Source organism: Onychostruthus taczanowskii, unplaced genomic scaffold, assembly GCF_017590055.1.
Source record: "Onychostruthus taczanowskii isolate IOZ18803 unplaced genomic scaffold, ASM1759005v1 scaffold90, whole genome shotgun sequence".
Taxonomy (NCBI): domain Eukaryota; kingdom Metazoa; phylum Chordata; class Aves; order Passeriformes; family Passeridae; genus Onychostruthus; species Onychostruthus taczanowskii.
In genome coordinates, this window is record NW_024506994.1 from 154,744 (window position 1) to 177,471 (window position 22,728).

General features: G+C 40.5%; 1 protein-coding gene across 2 annotated transcripts in view; it reads left to right on the plus strand.

Annotated features, from left to right (window-relative positions):
* Positions 1-22,728, plus strand: part of RCAN2 (regulator of calcineurin 2) — an 85,034-nt gene that overhangs the window by 41,700 nt on the left and 20,606 nt on the right. Inside the window, exon 1 of one of the 2 annotated variants that reach the window (XM_041426188.1) lies at positions 1,076-1,339. The exons of the other annotated variant lie outside the window; for it this stretch is intronic. Within the exon in view, the coding sequence (XP_041282122.1) occupies positions 1,253-1,339 (87 nt within the window). The 5' untranslated portion in view covers positions 1,076-1,252. Of the gene's footprint in view, positions 1-1,075; positions 1,340-22,728 lie in introns of those variants that run through there. 2 annotated transcript variants of the gene reach the window in all.

The window sequence follows — 22,728 nt, forward strand, 5'->3', positions numbered from 1 at the left end:
CAGAGCAGTCTCTTACACTGAGCCATAAGCAGCTCCTAGGTTCATATCAGTAGTTAAATATTTAATTATCCTTATTAATCTGACGTATCCATAAATGCCAATTCTAGGCCTACAACAATTAATAGTAATTTATGGATCACAAGAATGAAATGGTAGAGGAAAGATAATGGTGCCAGTCTGGGATAAATATCACTTTAGAAGTCCCACACATGTAGATATTTTATTTCTATCATTAAAAAAATGATAAAACTTGCAAAGAATAAACAGATCACTGAGTCAGCAGGTGTAAAGCATCTTCACTTCTACTTGTTTCTTTTGTTGAATACATTTCTATTTGTGAAGGGTTAACCCTTAGGATGGGTGGTGTAAAGTTTGCCTAGTTTGAAGTCCTAATTTCAGGGAAATTTTCATGTTCTGTTCTTTGAAGGGGTATTGACTTCCAAATCACACACAGACATGCCTCTGATCTTCCTGGGGATGAGTCACAGTGCAACGTGGATGCAAACCACTGGCATCAAATTTGCAGTGTGTTGATCACTGCTGGTGACAGGACAAGATGTTCTCTAATCCCATGTGTGGGGTTGTAGAGTGTGCTTTATTAAAAAAGAGGACTTAGTGCTATTAAAAGCGGAGTGCTGAGATTTTGTTGATTTGAGGGGTTTTTTATTAGTGCTCTGCTGTAGATTTTCAAGTATAGTAAACTAACAAATGTTACCTTGAGATTAGTGGCTTTAAATGCTGGGTTAATTTACACTCGGAGTGGAGCTTTCAGCGTCAGGCGATCGCTTTTTCTTTTTTTTTTTTTTCCACCATAAGCACTCAGCTGAAACAACAGCTATGACTCAGTTGACAGTGAATGCTGCTTGAATTGATTTAGTCCGAGTTCAGATTTAGCACATAATCATGTTCAATTTGATCCACTGTGCTGCCTAGAGATAAAAAGGGTTGAAAAAATAGATTTAGCTTATGTCAGTCTTTGTGGTGATGTCATTGCCATGAGAGATGGAATAGCGCTGTTACTATGCTGTGCCTGCTCAGTTGGTGGGTGTACGGGGGACAGGCAACCAGCAACTCACTTTGAGTGCACAGAGCTCGTGTTGGAGGCTTGCAGGCATTGCCAGCGCTGAAACTGAATCTTGGGCTGTTCAATTGCAGTACTGAAGATTTTTTTTTTTTTTTTTTAATTCTTTTGTTGTTTTCTTGCATCGTTTGTGACTCTGAGCTTGCCTAACTCTGTGTACAAAGGCGGGGGATGCCAGCCCGTAGCATGGACTGTGATGTTTCCACTCTGGTTGCCTGTGGGGTTGATGTGGAGGTTTTTGCCAGCCAAGAGGTTAAGGTATGCGCCTGCAATCCTTTTGTTGCTTCTTAGAAAAGCCTTTGGGAGCAATAGGCATTTGTATGTAGCAATTGACAGTAAGGGGCAGATGAGATTCTGCTGCGGTAGTAAAAGAAACGCAGTTTAAAAAATCTGTTAATTAGGGGAGAGAAATATGGGAAAGGAAATGTGTCTGCTTTTTACTGTGTTCTGATGAGCTGAAAGAATAGCCTGGTATTTACTCTTTAATGATGTAAGAAATGGGTTATATAACTGACATCTGTGCATATGCATGTTTCATATTCACAAAAAATCTTTCATTGTTAATTTTGTCAAGTTATTTTTAGTCCAGTATCACTTTTTAGATCAGCCTTGCCGTAAATGTTATTTATTGATGTTGATAACCTTCAGATATCTTTCTCAGTTGAACAGTAGCTGTTTCTTTCATTCATTTTCAAATCAAATATGCAAACATAAATTTTTTGTGAAGGGCTAAAAGTTTGTAGTAAGTATCTTTGTGCATCTGCAGTGTAAGAGAACACAAAAAGTTATGCATCTTGCATATCATATGCATACCTGAAAAACAATGCTTAAATCTAAGGCTTGATATGCAGGGCTCATAGTCTCTTAATTAGACAACTGCTGTAGAAAAGTCATTGTGTGTAATTGCTTACTGTTGAAATCAATTATCTTTTTCATTTATTCTCATATTACTGCAAGAAAATCACTGCAAATTAAGTTTGAAAGAGGAATTCTAAGTATGCTTTTCACAGATCATCTGAAAGAGCTCATAGATGTAATACAGTGATATTCAGCAGTTTATAAAGGACAAAGGTACAGACAAAATTAGTTTCTAATCTGATGGTTCTTAATATTGAAAGCCTGGAACAGGGTAAAAAGGATTTACAAATTGGAGGTCAAATTTTGAACCGTGGTTGTGTTTGGTTCTGAGTCAAACATTGAAGCCACTGTAAATAAAACTACTTTGATTTGCAAGAGGCTCTGATGATTTTTATTTGCCTGTTAGTCTGTTAATGTGTGAGATCATTTATACCTTACACACCTGCTTTTGTGTGGCATCAAGAGATTCTTCTTAATTTAAGAAGCTTTTTCTTAACAGTTTGATAGTGATACTGAATTTAGAGATGAAAAAGTGAGTAATTCAGAGGAACGATTCAGATGAGGAGTCTTGCCTGCATTGGGACATGTTTCTTGTATTATTTGGAAGTAGTAAAATGTTTATCTGCTTATTAATTTTTTATTTTCTTTACTTTTTTTTCTCTTTTTTTTTTTTTTTTTCACTTGAGAGCATTTTCTTTTAACATATAGGATTTACACCTGCACTGATATGATCTTGTACCTGGGTCTTTTAGTGTCTGGTCCATGTTTGATGCAAGAAATTAAAGTTGTAGTGAGCTTCTTGTATCCTAGTCATATGTCAGTAGCAATGCAAAAGCAAAATGTTGACTAACATAAACCAGGCAGAAAGCATTCCAGTGGCTTGGGTAAGATTCAGATTAGCCTGATTTAAGCTGCAGCATCTATAAAGTGTGGGGCAGGAGTATGAGATAAGAGAACAAGAGGGTTACAGGGACATTACAGGAATTGTAACCCTTTTGTCTTACTTGGACTTTCTGTTTCTTGTTTGCTTTGATTGAAATTGCTCTGTTTTGCTTTTTTCCCCCCTTATGTTAGAATTAAAATGTTGATTGCAAGGACTTTGGGTATATTTACAGTGGGGACTGCACTGCAGACTGCACTGCAGCTTAGAAACGCAAAGTCTACTTGGAAGTTTCCTGGCTTAGAGGCTGTGAGCAGCGTGTGCTCTGTGACCCACAGCTCACTGCAGCTCCTTTCCACTGGGTTGTCCCCAAACTCTGTTGTGGAGGCTGTGGCCAGCTCTGTGCTCATCCCCAGGCTCCCCATGCAGCAGCCTGCAGTGTGGGCATCCTTTTTGTGAAAGTTTCACTGCTGCTGATAATGTAAAGCTGGAGATACCTACTGCTGCTTGCTCGCTTCCAGGAGAATTGCAGGGAAAAAAACAGTATGGCTTTTTTTTTTTTTTCTTGTTGTGCAAAAGGGTTCACTTCAAAGTGAGGTTTTTTGGTGACAGTGTGGTCACTGCATAGAAAAGTTGACTTTGATAGGATGAGGTACAGATTTAAGGGTTAAAATGAAGGAGGCTGTTGCTGAGAAGAGATGGGTGTGGAAGTTGAAGAGCAAAAGCAAGTGCAGAATTCCTGTCTTCTCCACTCATCCTGGGAGTACCCCTCTGCCCAGCCCTTTTGTGGGTCAGCCTGAAGGCACAGGTAGCACTGACAACTGTAGTCCAGGCTATTGTCACTTCTCCAATAGAAGGTTTTATTGCAGGGAATAATTCTCCCTGTATGAAGGGAATGTTCACTCAGTGGTAGAACAGATATTGAAGATCTTAGAATAAGTATGGTGTTGATGAGATTTGCTAAGATGAGCTGTTAGTCATGTAGAATAGTTTTCTGATGTCAGTAAGAGTTGTGTTCAGGGTTTGGGATATGCTTACAGCATATCTCACTTTTATTTCAATTTAGGTTTAAAATTGACATGAGGCTTGGGAGAGGGATGCTGGTGTTACTGAGCCATTGTTCTCCCATGAGGTTTGGGAGAAGGATGCTGATGTTACTGAGCCATTGTTCTCCCATGAGGTTTGGGAGAAGGATGCTGATGTTACTGAGCCATTGTTCTCCCATGAGGTTTGGGAGAAGGATGTTGACAACACGGAGCCGTCGCTCTGCACTTTGCAGCATGTGTTGGCCCCAGCTGGAGGCTGGGAGGAGGTATAAGGAGCCTGCCAGGACTGCAGTAGCAGAGCTTTGAGTGCTGGGGTTCTGGAGCAGCAGTTCCCACAGCAGGTGGCAGTGGGGACTCTTGGAAGCTGCCACTTCTCAAGAGCATCTGTCCCTCAGAGCTGGGGAATTCTTGTACAAAGTTGGCTTTGGGCACAGGACTTGGAGCAGAGGGAGCTCTCCAGCTTATTGCTGCTCTTCCACCTCTGAAGACCTTTTTCTGTAGGCATTATGCTCTTAGCACCTGGCAGGCTTGGAAACACTCTGTTTCCATTTGGCCTCTGGAGCAGTTATTTAGTACTGAAGGCAAAGCTTTTTGCTTGCTGCATTTGGAGCTGCTCATCCTTTCAATGAACAGAGGCTTGTATGGGTACCTTGGCAATGGCAGCTGGCCCCCAACACTGACACTGTGGGTTTGGCACCCATGAACCCATCCAACAAGCCCTTCACTTCTGATCAGCTGCTGCTTTGAGTTGTCTTTTCTAATCCAGAAATTGGGTCAGGCTAATCAACATGCTACTGACTGTAGATCAGGAGCTAGAAAAGTTGAGAAGGCAGCCAGAGAAATCACAAAGTGCAGCTCTGCTTTGAAGTTCACCTGGATAATTAAGATTCTTTCAGTGCCTCTAGATGATAATTTCCTGTAATGATCTTTGTTGCATAAGCAATTAGTTAATGAATATCTTGTTTATTTCTAATAGAGGAATCCCAGACATCACTGAAACAGTGGAAGAGAATCTAAACTTGTATTTCTTACTCTAAGCAATGTGTTTTTATATGATTAATTCTACATATTCTCTCCTCATTTTTGTTTACACAGACCATTTGGAAACAAGGTAGGACTGGGGCAACTTGGCACTACTGTAAGAGAGAAGAAGTACTAATGATCCAGATGAATCACATCCTGAAGACAGTAATGTAATTTGGATGGAACCATTATCTTAACACAGGGAAAAAAACCCAATGTGTGCATGAGGCAGCAAAGGGCAATAATAGGAATAATTGCACTGTTTGGACTGTTGCTTTGGAGGATTCATCCCAATTGGATCAGGATCTCTTTCAATCTGTAAATTCATTACTCAGTTCAGATGCTCCAGTGAGCACCCTGCTAATGGGAATAGTTTGGGATGGATGGGTTGGAGGTTCAGTCACTGTCCTGCAGTTGCCTTTTAGAGGTTTAGCAGTCTAAACTTCTGAGGTCTAAAGGGCAAAACCACTAGATGCTTGTGGTTTTTGCTCTCCACTTCAATTCTCCACTTGTCTAAGTAGCTCATTCACAAAGATGTTCTGAGGTTTAAAGTTTAAGTGCTCTAAGGCCAGAGTCAAGTGAAGAAAACTGGAGAAAGGGGGAGAAGTGTTGCTGCCCCTGTGGATGATGCCAGCTGTCCAGTGGCAGGAAGCATGACTTGCTGGGAAAGTTTCTGGGTTTCTGCCTTTACCTCCTTCTCCTTAGCCATGTGAGCTTGATCCGTGGGAAGAGTCTGTTGCACAGTCATAAGACACCACAGACGGGCTATAAGGAGGGAAGCAAACAACGGCATGACTGCCAAAAATACCCTGATGGCTTGAAAGGCCTGCTCTGTACCTTCTCTTGGCATTTTCCGTAGTTGGTAGTTCTTTCTAATTGCAAATAAGGCTGAGTCTGTGAAATCTGCACAATCCAAGAGTTCTGGAGAAATAGACTGACTTGTGTGTCTTTTGATCTCTCCTTACTGTCTGTGTTGATCTGGAGCAGGTAATGGAGAGGGGCTTTCCAAATGCTGTAGTGCTGTTTCCAGGACTCTGACCCTGCTCTTGGCTTCAGGGTCAGCACAGAGAGACTCTGACAGCAAAGCTGGGGCTTGTGCAGCCAGTGCTGCTGCACACTGAGGTGCTCCCAGTTGCAGTCACAGGTTGGGCTTTCTCTCTTCTAACACCCTTATGTGAAGGCAGCTGGACTCTTTAGGGAAGTTCCCAAATAAATTATAGAATGGTAAGACTTCTAATGGTCATAATATGCTCTTTAGGCTGATCTTCACTTATTTGTACTTGCTTTTCCCTCGCCTCAGACGAAGGGGATGCTGCTATTTCATCAGAGGTTGGTGGCAGCTGCAGGTGTTTACACACCTCTGAATATGGCAAACCTTCTGCTTCTCCTTCTTCATCCTTTTAATGCTAAAAGGGAACAGCAAAGCAAGTCAGAGGGTTTTGTATTCTCTCTGCTCCTGCTTTCTCTTGGAAGTCACGTGAAGATTCTTCCCTTTCATAAGGATAGCTGGACAATGAGTAATTTGTCAAATGAAAATAAATAACAACTAGAATGTGTTGGTAGAAGGTGCAGAATTAATCCCAGGCAGGTAATAAGATAAGATGGAGCTTGTAATTCTACTGACAAATGGTCCAGCCTTTTTGAGGAGGACTGAAGAGATGGTGATTTTCTTAAGCAGATTTGAAAAATTAATCAGTGCAGCTGTGGATTGACATACTTGTAATATGGATGCATGTGTGATACTGATTTTTCATTAAATAATTACTTAAATTATTAAAATTTTAGAATTAAATTAAAATTCTCAGAAGATCCTAGAAAGATAAAGCACTCAAGTCCTTTTTCTTCCTCTCAAAAAAAAAAAAAAAAAAAAAAAAAAAAATCAAGGACACGTTATTTTCAGGTCTGCAGTGATCCAGTCTCATTTTCCTCTGAAGGTGCTGTATATGTGCACTCTTTTGTCTCAAATTTTACTGCTGCTGTTTGCTGCTGCTTAGCATGACTAAGATTTGATACTGAGCAGCATTGCAGGTTCTGAGGCAGAGGTCTGCACCAACCTTTTATGTATCTTTAGTAACTTTTTAGAAATTTGTAGTAATTTTTTTGCTCAACCCTTTATGTATCTTTACTAATTTTTTAGTAATTTTTACTAAGTTTTGGGGTTTTGTTTTGCTCATAGACAATGAACATGCTTTGTGGTTGGAGAGGTCTTCCTTTAAAATTTTCTAGGGGTGATTTTACCAGAGCCTTAAATAATCTACTCCGTTTTGATCATTCAAGTGCTAAACAGCCTGTTTGCTTTGGAAGATGCTGCCTAATCATATGCTAGAGTGCAAACAACCGTGACAGTGTGGTCTTGAGCAGAGAATTCTTCCTTGGCAAAAAGACACTGAGGAAATTGTACCACAGTTTGTCAAACACTTGGCTAACACAGGCTGCCAAGGACCAGAAACCGGCCAAGCAAAGCCTCCAGTCAGTGGCCACTTGCTGGAAAACTGTGTGCTTTCCATGCACATATTTATAGTGTCACCAGCATTGTATGCATGAGTCCTTCCTGAAGAGTCCCCCACTAATATGATTTTCAATAAGCACCTTCTCCTTCTAAAGGCCAACAGAATTAAAATTTCCCCCAGGGGAGACTTCTCCCCTTTCCTTTCCTAATTGGCAATGCCTCTAAAAAGCACATGCAGCCGTGGAGTTTGGCTCCAGCCTGTGTTTTCCATCTAGGATTCTGGCTGATTTCTGCTTTGTCTATGTCCATTCCTGGAAGCACAGTCTGCCTTGTCACAACATCAGTGTCCTTGTGATGCCTTTAACTGACCCCCATGGAATTTCTGTTGGTGCTGAATCAAGGAGAAGCATTTGGTTGTAGCAGTTGTGATGGAGCAAACAGCTCCACTGTCCTTGCAGGGTGGAAAAACAGCTGGATGGGTCTGTGTAGAGCTGGATGGGTCTGTGTAGAGCTGGATGCTGCAGCAGCATCTCCATGGCACCTTCTCTTCTGTACACTTGGAGTTGCTGGAAAACCTCAAGGTGATATTATAGGTAAAAAGTTCCAATTGTTCTCGTTTGCAGATGGAACACTAAGGCACCAGGAAGTAAGTTCTCTGATTATGAAACTGGATTTGGCATGCAGAGCTGGTGTAATTAATAATTCTTGTTTTTATGAATCATGTTCTGTAGATGTTCAGTCTCAAATGTCATTGAGCTCTAGGCATTTTCCAGAGACCAAGGAGCTTTGCTGAGTTAGTAGCTGATTTTGGTTTTTTTTTGTTGGGGGGGGGGGGTTTGTGGTTTGTTTTTGTTGGGATGTGTGTGTTTGTTGTCTTATTTTTAATTAGTCCAAACGTGCTGCTTTTCAGAATCTGCATTAGATTCTGGCAGACAGAAAGACTGACTTTATTTTACAGGATGGCTTCGTATTTATCAGGAGCATGGAAGAGCCTCCAGTTTTGCAGCACCAGGTAGCTCAACCTGTTGAAGTAATAGTCCCTGAGTTGAGAAACCCAATGAACCCATTGAGCTCTGACCAGTAGCAACAGGCAGCTGTGCAGCGGAATTTCTGCAGCTCAATTTGTCACTTGCAGAAGAATCTCTCTGCTTCATTTGTTACAGTGAGGGATATGATTGCCATTAAAAGGTGGAGGCATCCAGAGGGCTGAATCATGCAGCAGGACTTCTGCTGCACAGGCAGAGAGAAGCTGCTTTGCTGAAATCTCACTTGTCCTTTCATTCATGTAGGTCAGATGTGCTGGTGTGAGGCAGATGAACACATAATGGTAAAAAACCTGCTAATAAAACCTTTCAATGAAAGAAATTCCATATATGGAGAAGATAAGAAGATGATTGTTTTATTTGCTGTACAAATTTTACTCAAACATTGCCATCCTCAAATTTTATCATCCTTTGCTGTGTATCCTTGTGCCTGGTGACAATTCAGTTTTGGCTACTTGTCCACATTTCTTAGAGAAAACCTATAACTAAACCACTAAGAATAAAAACTTTTGAATTGTCTGAATAATTACATCTATACTGGCAAATTTGTTTTAACCACAAAACAAATGTTGGTGGTGTTGTGGTGTACCACAGGTGTTGGTGGTGGGGTGGAATATGTTTTGTTTGGGGGATTATTGTTTTATTTCCTACTGCTGATAGAAAAAAAACCCAAAAGCAACACACCAGCAGAAATGGCCTTTCTCCCTCAGAGAAGAACATTTTTTTAAGAGAAGCAAATATCTCTGAGGGGCAGATCGTAGATGGAGCTGAGGAAGGAGATGTTCTGAGCTGAGGGAGGAGGAAATCAATTGGTTATTCAAAATGTGGTCAAAATGAGGAGGGGGAGCATGGGGACTGTGAGGAGGGAAGTCACTCTGATGAAGTTCCTCTGTTGGGAAAGACCAAGAGTGGAGAAAACTCCTGTGGAGGCTGGGGCAGGTGGTGGCAGATGGTGGCAGGACTGGTGTCTGCGGGGGTGACAGCAGCAGGGGAGTTGGGATGGAAGGAGAGCTCATGAAAAAAAGAGAAATAATGGAAGACCAAGGTGAGAGCAGATGACTTTGACTTCTTGTGCTGTAGTGGAATGATTTAAGGTTAAAAGATATACAAGATGCTGGAAAAACTCATTGATAGTCTAAAAAAAAAGGAGGATTTTGTGACAAAGCTTTCATCAAGCAGGTGTTAAGCACCTTTGAAACCTTAGTTAAATTAATCTTGATAGTAAAGCTTTCTGCTTTACTGAAAGTATCTTCCACAGGCTTCCATCCCACCTCCAGGTAACAAAATCCCTTTGTGAATGGGCACTCTGGGGTGCTGCCACTATGCTTCCAGCTCCTTCCTCAAAACTTTTTGCTGCTAAATGTCCCACAAGGAATTAAACTATTGAACATGACTAGACTAGGCTACATATGCATGTATGGGACAGAAAAGAATTTGGAAACCTTACCCAAAAAAAAAAAATTCTTTTTAAAATATATTTTATTCCCACCTCCTCTATCTTTCTGCTTCATTCTCCTGGAATGCAAGAAGGAATTTTGTGTTTTCCCTTGTTTTTGTTCAGTGTGGTAGATGATACTAGAAACAAATTAACAGTAATTTTTAAACTGTTGGAAATATCCAACCAGTAGGTGAAACAGTAAAACATATATCAAATTATGAGACTGTTCTGGGTGCAGTTTTTTTAGCCAATGGAGGTAGGTAATTTTATTTGATTTTCAGTTTTGATTTTAGCAATTGAAGAAATTAATAATGGCAAGTACTGTTGGTGAAAATTATTTTGAAGTTAGCTTTTGAAATAAAGTCTGAAGTTAGAGGAAAATAATTTTTCTGAAAAGTCATTTTCAGTGACCTTATTCAGCTGGCAAATAGTGTCTCCTAAGAAGATTATCTGAGAGACCAAGAAGAACATGAGAATTAGCAGCTAAGGAGGCACTTTTGAATGCATAATGGAGATTATCTATCCTGATGCAAAGGACAGATGAGACACACAATGAGAGACTGTTAGGGCTAGATCAGATACTCCTTTTGCTTTAGAGTAGTTTAAGGATTTAAATATAATGTGAAAATCAAGTGTGCAAAATCACAAAATACACTTCCATTATCAGAGGTTTTAAATAAGAACAAGGGCAGTCTTGTGATAGATAAAAATTAAGAGGAAAACAATGTGTAAATCCATTAATAGCAAGATACATAACGTGGGGAGGGTTATGGTGTAAGTGAATTCATTTATGTTATATAATAACACAGATAATTACTTTAATTAATAGAAATAGCAACCCTAGTAGTGGCCAGAGCAGAGAACAACTGCTAAAAATGCAGGGGTAAGACAGATATTTAAGTGTACAGGAGCTGTTAAAATCTACCTAAGTGTGCTTTAGGATGCAGCTGAAATAATTTTTTACTGTTTGAAATTATCTTTAGGAATTCATAGGTTACAAAGAGACTGTTGAGGGTGGGAGATTAAAAAAAAAATAACATTTGTGTTTAAAAGGGGGAGAGAAGAAAGACCTGGACAATTACAGATATTTTTATCTGACTCAAATTTTGGAAATAAGTTTGGAAATACTTTGCAAGTAACTAGGTCTGGGTTGTTCTGAGCAAGTCATGTCAAATCAATGTGCCTTCCTTGTTTGACAGGGCTATGGGATAAGTGGGACAAAGGAGATGTGGAGTTTAGATATTTTGACTAAAGCTTTCACACTGTTCAAGTCATTTCCATAAGTAATCTACACTCCAAATATAATTTCCATAAGGTGAGTGCATAATTGTTTACAGAATGTCTAAACCAGAACCAGTTCATTCTCAAATGGTGAAGCCATTGAAGTGGATGAGCTCACATGTTCCTTTCTGAAAGCAGGTTGAGGATAATGACAGTAATCAAAAGGGAAAAGCCTCAAAAAAAGTGTGAATGATACTGTCTTGGTAGGGCAGGGTCAAAATTCTGAGCAGCCCTTGCTTAAACAACAGGATTAAATGTAGTGCAAGAAGAAATAAATCAGTCACAGCTGTATAGAGACATTCTCACGACTAAACAGTTGTGTGATGCAAATCTCTTGAGTTCTTGTGAATGGCAGTGGATAATTAGCAGCAGTATCACACTTCTGTCAGCAAAACAAATGTGGATTCACTGAATGGTTTGGGTTAAAAGGGACCTTCAAATATCATTTGGTTCCACCTCTGCCATGGGCAGGAACACCTTCCTCTATCCCAGGTTTCTCCAAGCCCCATCCAACCTGGCCTTGAACACTTCCAGGGAAGAATTTCTACCTTAAGTCCAATCTTAACCTGCCCTCTTTAGTTTAAACCCGTTGCTCCTTGTCTGCCACTACAGGCCCTGGTAAAAGTCTGTCTTTCTTATAAGAGTCTTTCTCAATCTTATCTTTTTTAAGTATCCCAAAGCTGCTATAAACCTCAGAACTCCTAAAGCCTTTTCTTCTCCAGGCTGAACAGCCCCAACTCTCCCAGCCTTTCCTCACAGGAGAGGTGCTCCAGCCCAAGTTTGCTGTTGCAGCTGTGCTGTTTGTCTCTGGTGAGACTGGTTAGAACTTTCAGATGCACATTTTCTTGTTTAGAAAGGAGATTTCATGTTGCTTCCTTGTTTACAGAGCCTAAGAAGGAAACCACTGACGTGTGAAAAGTAGTACCTTTATCTTTAGAAACAGCTGATTCCATGAGAGGAACTGCAGGGCTGTGTGACCAGCCAGATTTCTGCAGGAGTCTGCCAGTCCTTGAACCAGAATTTGAGAGTTGTTGAGCTAAAAAAAATTCTTATTAATCAAGACAGCTGGGAGCAAAGCCAAATGCTGGGCCATAGCAGAAATGAGCATGCTACTTATGTTAGACAGAAGTAAATTATTAGTGTACTTAAAATTTTAGAGGCTTGGAAGGTGATGTGGTTTTGCCTGATTTTTTTTAAATAAGTGAATAAAGACGAAATATATTTAGGTGTCTGCTTCATGTTTTTTTAGCAAATTGTTAGACTGACACTGTTGAAATACTGTAGTGATGTAAACAAGCTGCCTGCAATCCTTACTCCCAAAGTGGTGATATTTTTTGGGAAGGAGTATACACACAGTATACTACTGTATGGCATACAGTAGTAGTCACGAAACAAGAGTTCACTCAATGCATGCTGCATCCTGGAATACAGCATAGAATATTTTTTCATGTCATTGTCTCTGTGTAAAATTCCTGCTTATACAGTTTTATAGTTTATATGTTGTATAGTTAAATAGAAGCAGAGCAAAGGAGTAACAATTCTATAAAGAAAAGGTCTTGGATAAGGGGAATTTACTTTGGGAATAAGTAGTTCATATAAGTATGGTAAAATGATGGTATGATAGGAGTGTACACTTGTGTGTAAAATGAGGCATAAATGATAATGCTGCAGGTTGGTACCTATTTAATTACTCTGTTTTAGAATCATAAAATTACCAAATCACAGCCTGGTTTGGATTGCAATGGACCTTAAAGATTATCCAGTCCCACCTCCTGCCATGGCAGGGACACCTTCCCCTGTCCCAGGTTGCTCCAAGCCCTGTCCCACCTGGTCTTGAATGCTGCCAGGGATGGAGCAGCCACAGCATCTCTGGGCACCCTGTGCCAGGGCCTCACCACCCTCACAGGGAGGAATTTCTTCCTGATACCCAATCTAACCCTGACCTCTTTCAGTTGGGACCACTTACTTCTATGAAGGTACCCTCATTGGTTTATTCCCCCCTAAGGTTTTCCATTCAATTTGAAGTTTTTATGTAGCAAATCCAGTTCTATTGTGTTTCTGGTTTGAGTATCCCTTGGAGAAAGTCTGGACTATGCTGAGCATGAATGTATTCACTTTTAGTTGATAATTTACCCTTTTTAATTTAATATTAATACCCCATACTGATTAAATATACAATTTCAATTTCAATTCAAAAGTATAAATTCTGGTTTTGGGGCTACAACTGATACTGCTTCTGCAATGCAGTGATTGCAGCTGGATGCAGGCACAGTCGATGCATCAAGCTGAGTGGTCTGGGACATCCTCTGAGCTCTGAAGATGTAACCTCCACAAGGAACAGGTGGCTTCCCTTTGTTTTGAACGACTGTTTCCACCAGATTTGGCATCCCACTTCTTCTCCTGTCAATTAGAATCTATTTGCACCTCAGCCAGACTCCTTGAGTCTGGATATGGGAGGCTTAGGTGGGATTCCCCAGAGGGTGACTGGGCACTGAGTGGGCTCCCCAGGGAATGGTCACAGCCCCAAGGCTGACAGAGCTCAAGGAGTGTTTGGAAAACACTCTCAGGCACGGGGTGGCATTGTTGGGGTGTCCTGTGCAGGGCCAGGAGTTGGACTTTGGTCATCCTTGTGAGTCCCATCCAGCTCTGGACATTCTCTGGTTCTGCACGTTTGTCTCCAGCGTTCCACACTGGCACAAGGGCATTTGCAGGGCAAATGCAACACAGAGCCAGTGTGAAACAGTGCCACAGGGCAAGAAACTATGGGATGCTGATTATTTTTGTGTCCTACTTATTTGTAAAAAACTTGTTCATAAAAAGAAGAACATCTCCATTTGTTACAACCCTGCTTGCCAGTCACAGGGCTCATTCCTTCTCACCAATTGCTCTAGACCTGTGCATAGCAGCTTCAGTTTCATAATCCCAGTCCAGTATCTTTTTAATATCATGCTGTTACTGATATATTTTTCACATCAGGAAATGAAAATGGTTTTGATGAAGAGCAGTGCTAGTTTTAGCTCTAAGATAGGATTAGTCTACTTTCCAATTCTTGTTTCTAAACAGAATTCGTGCCAACTGGAAATTTTCCAGTTGGTTGAAAAATTACATGGGAGCAGTTTGGTCAGGAATATTTGCTTTTTCACCCCGGGGTTCCTTCCATCTGCCTAATAAAACAATTATATCACTGTAAGACTGAAATTCCCTGTGCTGTCTGGAAGTGGATGGTACTAGTGGCTGTTGAGTCAGATGGAAAACTCTGCTTATTTTTCTACCCTTCTGTACCCAGTACAGAACCTGTATGTCATCTCAGCCTTTTTGCATGCTGGAATCTGCTTACTAAGTCCACACAAATCCTCTTTCCTGGCCTGCACAAGCCCAGTTTTCTGATGTGTGCTAAATTCTTGATGTCATGAGGTACTGTAACACTGTAAAGTTCTAGAGGCAAATAAAGTATTGTGGTGTATGCTGGAAATTAAAATATGCTGTTGAAATATTTTTTAATAGGCAGATAAACCATTGTGTGGTGTTCCCTTGGTATTTCAGCATCTGTGCAGCTTGAGATCCTGGTGTCCTCTAAAGACTGGGACCTCTGATGGGGAAGAAGACAGCCTCTCCAAATGTAAAAATGTTTCAAGCACTTTTTTTTTTTTTTCCCCACTGAAGTTTATTCAAACTGGAAAGCATCTTCAGTTTTTTTTGTAGGTCACTGCTGAACTGGGGGTTCCAATGACAATCTAGAAGCAGCATGGAGGGAAGAGTGTATTATCTTTGTTTATGCAGATGGTTTCCATTCATTCTCTGCCATGATCTGCAAAATCAAATTCACAGTTAAACTTTTCAGACTGATAACAGCATTAAGAGGAATTATACCCAGCAGATTATAGCTCATTTGAGCTTCCTCTGAGGGCACTAAATCAGTGAATGTTGGAGAATGAGAAACTTGCAGTCTTTTATAACTCTTTCAATGCAATGTGTGAACATTAACATTTTAGTCTGTGCAAGTTTTGCCGTTTGAAGTTAGGAGGAACAGACTGTTATCTGTAGTTATTCCTTTTTCTGAACTGAAATACTGAAATTTATACATACATATTTATTTATTTATTTATTTACGCTGCTGCCTTTATATTTTAGCACAATTCCTGTTGTGGGGAAAGTCTATATCCTATGTAATAATAAAACAAAAAAAAAAAAAAAATCTGTTCAAATAAATGCATCAAGTACAATTGTTCTCTCGTAAACAATTAGTGAAGGAAAGACTACAAGGAGCAAGTTAGGTTAAAAAGAAAATATGCATAAAGAATTGATGATGAACATGGATTTTCACTGGCAAGCTACTGAAGATGTGCTCCATTCCACTGAGCATGTGGCCTCCTCTGGACCTGCTCCATCAGGTCCTTGTCCTTTCTGCAGTGGGGTCCTCAATGGTGGATGCAGAATAGGGGCAGAATCCCCTCCCTCACCTCCTGCGCTCCCTGTGTATATATACATGATATATATCAATGTGATGTCAATATCTCCCAATTTGTCACATTTTTAAACAGGACGTTTCCTGCCCTTCCAGCCCGCTGATGACATTGTCTTTAGTTTTCTTTTTACCACTTCCTTACATGTTTATCTCTGATACTTCTGTTTATGCCATTAATTCTGAAATGTCATTTACTTGTAGTTGATGTCGGTTTGCTAAAGACTCCACTCAGCCACTTGACTGGAGGCAAAGTATTCCCATCCTTGGTTTATCTTCACTGTACAAAGAGCCTCCAGTCTCAGATGCTGCAGCTCCTAGGAGCTGCTCAGATGTACAGACAACAGACCTACTCGAGTAATTTGCAAATGAAGTGTAAGACAGGGAATGACAGATGGTTGGGACAGACTGGGAAGAGCAAGGAACAGTCAAACAGCACAAGCAGAGCATTAGACAGTGGTCACAGTGCTGCTGGCTGTGACTGGGGGGTCACTGACTGTGGGCTGCAAAGTAGAGGATGATGATGAGAGGATGTGCATGGGGGGTCAGGAGTTCCCCTTGTACCTTTTTTCGTCAGTTAAGTAACATTTATGGAGCTGCATGATATTAGATTCTATTCTGCTCTCCTACTTGAGGTTTTTTTTGCTTCATAGTCACTTTCAAAATTGTCAGTGTCCTTTCTAAATCCAGACAAGTTGAAACTGTATTTTTAGTCCTATTCGTGCAGTTTGCAGTGTTAGAGGAGAGGAGAGGGAGAAAGCATTCCCCATGACTGATGAGAGCAGCTGAAATGCTATAAATGTTGATCACTGTAGGCAAAACAGTAAATCAGGAATGGGCAATGCAAGCATTTTATTAGTTTAAACTGTCCCATGGCTTGTTCTTGTTTATTTTTCTAGTTTAACTGGGTTGACAGTGTCAGGGAATAAGTAGTGTGCATTTTATGGTTGTTTTACAACATTGCATCTCCAAGACTATAAATAAGGCACAGTTTCTCAGCTCTTGGTGTTGCCTTTATTGTAGTTCTTCCTTGCATTTAGCATTTTGCACACTGACGTCCTGATTCTGCATCACAGCAACAGAGGTGTCCCCTGACACTTCCACAGCTTCAGTAACAGATTTTTAAGAGGCTGAGGTTTCTATACTCCAGTTAGGGATTGTGTAGAAATAAAGTGATTCAGAATGAGTTATGAAAACTCTGGTTCTACTCCCATGGTTTCCCATGAGCTTGTGGTTTCCCACTGTGGCTGTGGGTCTGTCCTGGCCTCAGTGTCACCACACAAACAGGACAGTGGGGTGGCCTCAGGAGGTTTGAGGACATGAAATTGCAGTTGCCAATGAAAAATAGTGTCATAATAAGATGGATATTTATGAAGCTTTTCTTACAGTATCAAAGTTTATACAGATAATAGGAAGAAATTCTTTGGTGTGAGGGTGGTGAGGCCCTGGCACAGGTTGTCCAGAGAAGCTGTGGTTGCACCATCACTGGAAGGTGTCCCTGCCCATGGCAGGGGTTTGGAACTAGGTGAGCTTTAGGGTCCCTTCCAACCCAAACCATTCTGTAGTTCTATGAATATGAATAATTTTCACACAGCTTCTCATAATAAATAATTTCAGTCCTAGTTTTGTGCACAGGTTTGACCACAAGTCCTTTATTTATTATTGGCTCTGGCACTTCAGTTTGGTTGTGGAACTGCTTTATTCTTCTCCTGGAGTGCCAGCTAACTGTTTTTATGAGGGATACAGGCTTGTATCTACATTAGCATTTTGAGTCTGAGCTGGGCATTCTCATGAGGCAACTTTCCTGTTGCTCTTCATTAACTGCGCTTTTTGTTCACATCACAGAGCAGTTCATGAACTGGATGCCTTTCAGATGAAATTTATATAGAAAATGCACCCTAGTAGCATGCCTGATATGCTCCAACTGCTAATGGGCATTCAGTCTGTGGCACCTGATCAGAAAGTCCTCAGCACCAACTGTTTTGCTGCAAAGATCTGCTCCTGGAACGTTCCTTATTAACATAAATGTAGCAGCTTTTGGTAAAAACTAATTAAGGTTGTTTTTCTTCCTTATTCTGTGTGCTAAATTAAGATAATAAGAACTTTATACACAGTAATTTGTTCCTTTTGCTACCAATTAATTGTTGGGCTTAACAACAGGAACAAGACAAAAGCGATAGCTGGTATTGTGCTATGAACATTCTTAAATCCAATGCAGATGAGCTCCTTCGAGTTCACTACATACATTATCTACTCAGTTATTGTTTGAAATCTTAAAGCAAACAGAAATAGGCTGTTTTTGCAGGACAGTCTGAATATTTTCTTCACATCTTTGTTCTTAGCATTATTTTTACCATTCTCAAGGCAAAATGTTTGGCTGCTATTTGGAAAACAATTGCATTAAATCTTTTACAAATCTGTTCAAGTTTTGATATTTTTTTTCCACTGACAAATACAATGCAAAAGAGAAAAATAAAAGTCAATTATTATGTGATGTTGCACAATAATGGTAGCCAGCACTGGAATCAAATGTAGCTTTTCGTGGAACAAAGAATGATGTCTCTACACAGCACTCCGCAGCACTGGGTTTGAAACTAATGGATCTGGTCATAGAATGTGCACTTTGCCAGCTGGTTTGAAAGAGCACTTCCAGCATTTCAGGGAGCTCATACAGCATCTGGAACTGGAGTACTTCAAATATGGTGCACTCAGAAAAGCTGTGGCTGATGATACAGTAAAATAACAGTGTTCCTATGAAGAAGAAATGTAAAGTGTGGATTTTTCTTTTAGCTCAATCGTTGGGTGTGAAATTGAATTGAGAACTCTCCAAACTATATTAAATCAGCCCCTTGGCATTGCCACAGGAACAATTTATTTCATCTTGAAGGAGCCTTTGGTTTCCAGATCAGTGGAGCTAAGCAGGAGGAATGTGCGTCACATTGAGGTAAACAGGGATGTGAGCTGGTTAAAAACAGAAGAGGCAACGCAGCAAAATTCTGTGCCCCTGACATTTGTCAGCCTCTTCAGAAATGTGAATGCATTCCCATTAAGCTTTGGGGCAGATATTATCTCTGTACCTTCTGTTGTGCTGATGAGCTGGAAGAAAAAGGAAAATTTATTTGGTTCAGCTGGTTTTTCAAGAGAGACATCTCTGTTGTTCTGTTCACCAGGATGTTCCCTGTGCTCTCATGCCGTGGTGGGCAGGTAATGCAGGAGGGCTGGAGAGGGATGGATGCCTCCTCTTGCCTTAGGACCAGCAAACTTCTTCCAGCTCCTGACCTGCTTTTGCCATCAGGGCTCTTTGAGAGATGACGAGTTACAAATGACTTTACAACACTGTGTAATGTCTGTTAGACTTTCTCAAAGTCCCTCTCTGGAACAAGACTGGATCTGTAAACAGTAAGCATTACATCAAATATTTCTGCTGTCAGAGTGATTTTGGCACTATGTGGAGGGCAGAACATTCAATGCATCCTTCAGAATCTAAAAGTTCTATGCAGATGCCTGTGAACAGCCCTGGTGTGGAAGGATAACATGGCAGGATGTGTGAGCCATGGGCCAGGGCTGCATTTTGTGGCCAGTGTGCTCCTCTTTAGGGTTGGTTCACTGCAAATTGCAGGGCAACAAGGCCATTGAGCATCACTTCTGAAATACAAACTGTGTATTCTTTGCACAATAAAGCTTAAAGGTATTAGGCTCCCCTTTATTAGGATTGCAGTAGTGCAGGCAAATCAATCTTCATTTTACTGGAGAGAGCAAGATTTAATGCTTTTTGTAATGCCCCCCATCTTGAAGCCCAGCCTTAAAAATTTTTTTGGCTTTACTGTCTCATCTCTGATTCACAATTTACCTGACCTTCACCTCTTGAAAACAGGAGAAAGCCAAGCATAGAACAACAAACTGAATGGACTGGGGTAACAAACTGGATTGGTTTGTTCATGTACTGAGAGAATTGTTCAATTTTGGAATATGCTAATTACTGCCATGTTTAATGTAAGTAAACCCAAGCTCTTTCCAGCTCTATCTTAATGCTCTAATCCAACTTAATGAAGAAATGAGCAGGGCTGTGCACTGAGTTCCAAGGTAAGGAGCACATTTTAGATAATACAGTAAACCAGGAGGTCATTGCAGAGTACTTTGTGATTGTGATTATCTGACAAATTAGCCACTGTTCCCTGGTTTCCCCCCCTTTCAAATTGTCTCACATGAAGAAATGTCCTTTTAAAATATACTCTGGTGAATGACGGGTGGAAAGACACATTTTTCCGTTCCTGTTGCCAGCTGAGAGATTTCCTTTGGTAACAGAAGAAATTTTCTGCAAACCAACGTTCAGACAGTAATACTCAGGGTGAATATTCAAATAATACCCTCCCCCACTTGTAAGGAGGGAGTAGGAAGATCCCACACTCTCAGCTACAGCTACCTACAGTGAAAGGTGAAATAAAAAGCTACAATCTGGAGACCTTTGCCTTAAGGGGATCTCTAAATGGTAAATTTGTATGGTATTCTCTTACCATTACTTAAAGGCAGTAGGACAAGCCCATAGGAATTCTCCATTTATCATCACTGGTTTAAAATATTTCCTCTCTTTATAGCACTCTTGGAATTTTACCTGAGAATCAATAGTGGTTTTTCATATGCGCTACCAGGATTTCCCAATGAGTTTCATCTTTTTAGAAGCAGAGGATTTGAAGAGGCTGTTGCTTACACTGGCTACTTTTAGGAGTTCTTGCTTTTAAGGAATTTTCACATGTGAGTTGTATCAAGCTGCTTGCTTATTTTGTGTGGATCATTAAATAATTTTTAAAAGCACTTCAGATGAACCGAGTTCTTTCAAGTGTTCATTAGACAAATCAGGATCCCCTTTTGTTTTCCTTTAGTCTTTCCTCTTCTTTTGTCTTTGAGAACCACAGAAGTGCATAGTGCTCTTCTCTAATCTTACCTTCTTACCCTTTTCAAAAGGATTGTTCCAAAGCAAATAGGATTGTTTCTATTTCTGGGCCATTGGCATTTTGATATGTTACAGGTCTAGTGATAAATAACTACCTCAATTTAAGTCTAAATCTTTTAACAGGCAGTCTTTGTTTAATATCAACACTGTTGGTTATTTTTATTCTGTTAGTCTCTTTCCCTTCATGTTATTTATTGATTTCCTTACAGACAGATGCAGCAGGAAACACCTCATACTTCAGATTCTGTTTCCCAAGGCCAGATCCCAGAATCCTAGAATGGTTTGACCTGGAAAGGACCATCTCATTCCAGCCCCTGCCATGGGCAGGAACACCTTCTACTACACCAGGTTGCTCAGGTCCCTGTCCATCCTGGCCTTGAATATTTCCAGGGATGGATATCATTTACCTTTACCTCCCGTGACAGGTTCTCATCTTCTCTGATCATCTTTGCAGTCTTTTGTTGCTCTTCCATCTTGCCTCCATCTTCCTTAATCATGGATGAGCAGAGCCACACACCCAGGCTGGGTCACTACAATACCCTTCACGTGATATTGACATAATCACTTAAGCACATATTTTCTAGGCTTTTGTTTTAGTATTTTTGTTAAATGTGTGTCACGTTAGTGACTCCTTTATCCCTCTAGAAGTAACTGGTGTGCCCATCCTCTTTGCTATGAACAGGAAGTTAATCTGTTCTTAGGTTGCTTTTCTACAAGACTCTTCAGTGCACAGCTTCCACAGTTTACCAGATTCTGTCTTTTTCTTGTGCCTCATGAGAGCTTTGTAGGGTTGCAACCAGCGTGGCTTGTCTGGAAACAGAATACATTCAACTCTGAGATAGGAGTTTATGTCTTACATGGATGTTTATATCCAGTACAAAACTAATTTCAGGAAAAACTAATTTCATAATTGTGAATTATATCCCTTTCTCTATTGTGGTTAGTTCCTTGGAGTATCTTTTACATGAATGAATGGTAAAAATTAAAATAGGAAAAATGCTTTCTTTATTTGCTTGCAAAACTCTAGGAAAAGCATTTGGCTAAAGTTCCAAATCACAACCATATCCTAAATCAAATGTGTAGCAAGGGCGATAATGAGTGTAAACACACTGAATAATAAAATGTAATTTGGGTTCTGAGTTCTAGGGCTCTAATCCAAAGTTTGCTGATGTCTGTGGAAAGGCTTCCATTGATTTGAATTAGGCCTTGGCTTTTGTCCTGAATGAACACAATACCAGTGGAGCTATTCATGAAAGAAATGTTTGGAAATAAATCACAGGAACTTGCTGTGTCAGAACCCAATTCACTTGCTAATTATGGCTGTCATGTTTTACAATGCTCATTGTGTCGATACTTTGTCATAGTCCCTCACATGAACTAACCAAATTCAATCTTAAAAAAATAATTTGCTGCCACTGCTGTAATTGGAACGTTGTTTCTGGATCATTACTCTGATGTTTGAAACCTTCTTTAACTTCTAGACTAAACCTATTTATGCCAACTGTTTCCACGTGTTTTATGCCAATGTAGTCTTCTAGATTTATGCCATATAGTGTGACTTGTCCTTGCTCTGAACAGTACTGGTAAATTACTGATGACGGTTCCATCTCCTCTCAGGCTATTTTGCTGAATAAGCCAAGCATTTCAGTTTCTTATTCAGTAAGTTGTTAATTCATAGAATTATGGAATGGCTAAAGATGGAAATGACCTGTAAGATCATCATATTCAACCATTAACACAGCACTGCTGTGATGACCACTAATCCATGTCCCCAAGTGCCACATCCACCTGCCTTTTGAGCACTCCCAGGGATGGTTATTTCACCAATTGCCAGGCCAATCTGTTCCAATGCCTGTCAACCCTTTCAGTGAAGATATTGTTCCTAATGTCCAGCCTAAACGTCCCCTGGCTCAGCTTGAGGCCATGTCCTCTTGTCCTGTTTCTTGTTCCCTGGTAGCAGAGCCCAGCCCTCACCTGGCTGTACCCTCCTGTCAGGCAACTGTGCAGAGTCATGATATCCCCCCTGAGCCTCCTTTTCTCCAGGCTGAGCCCCTTTCCCAGCTCCCTCAGCTGCTCCTCATCAGACCTGTGCTCCAGACCCTTCTCCAGCTCTGTTGTCCTTCTCTGGACTCATTCCAGCACCTCCCTGTAACTTTTATCTGGATCTATTCCCACTAATCTGCTTAGGATACAGGCAACAAACCCTGCATTTTTAA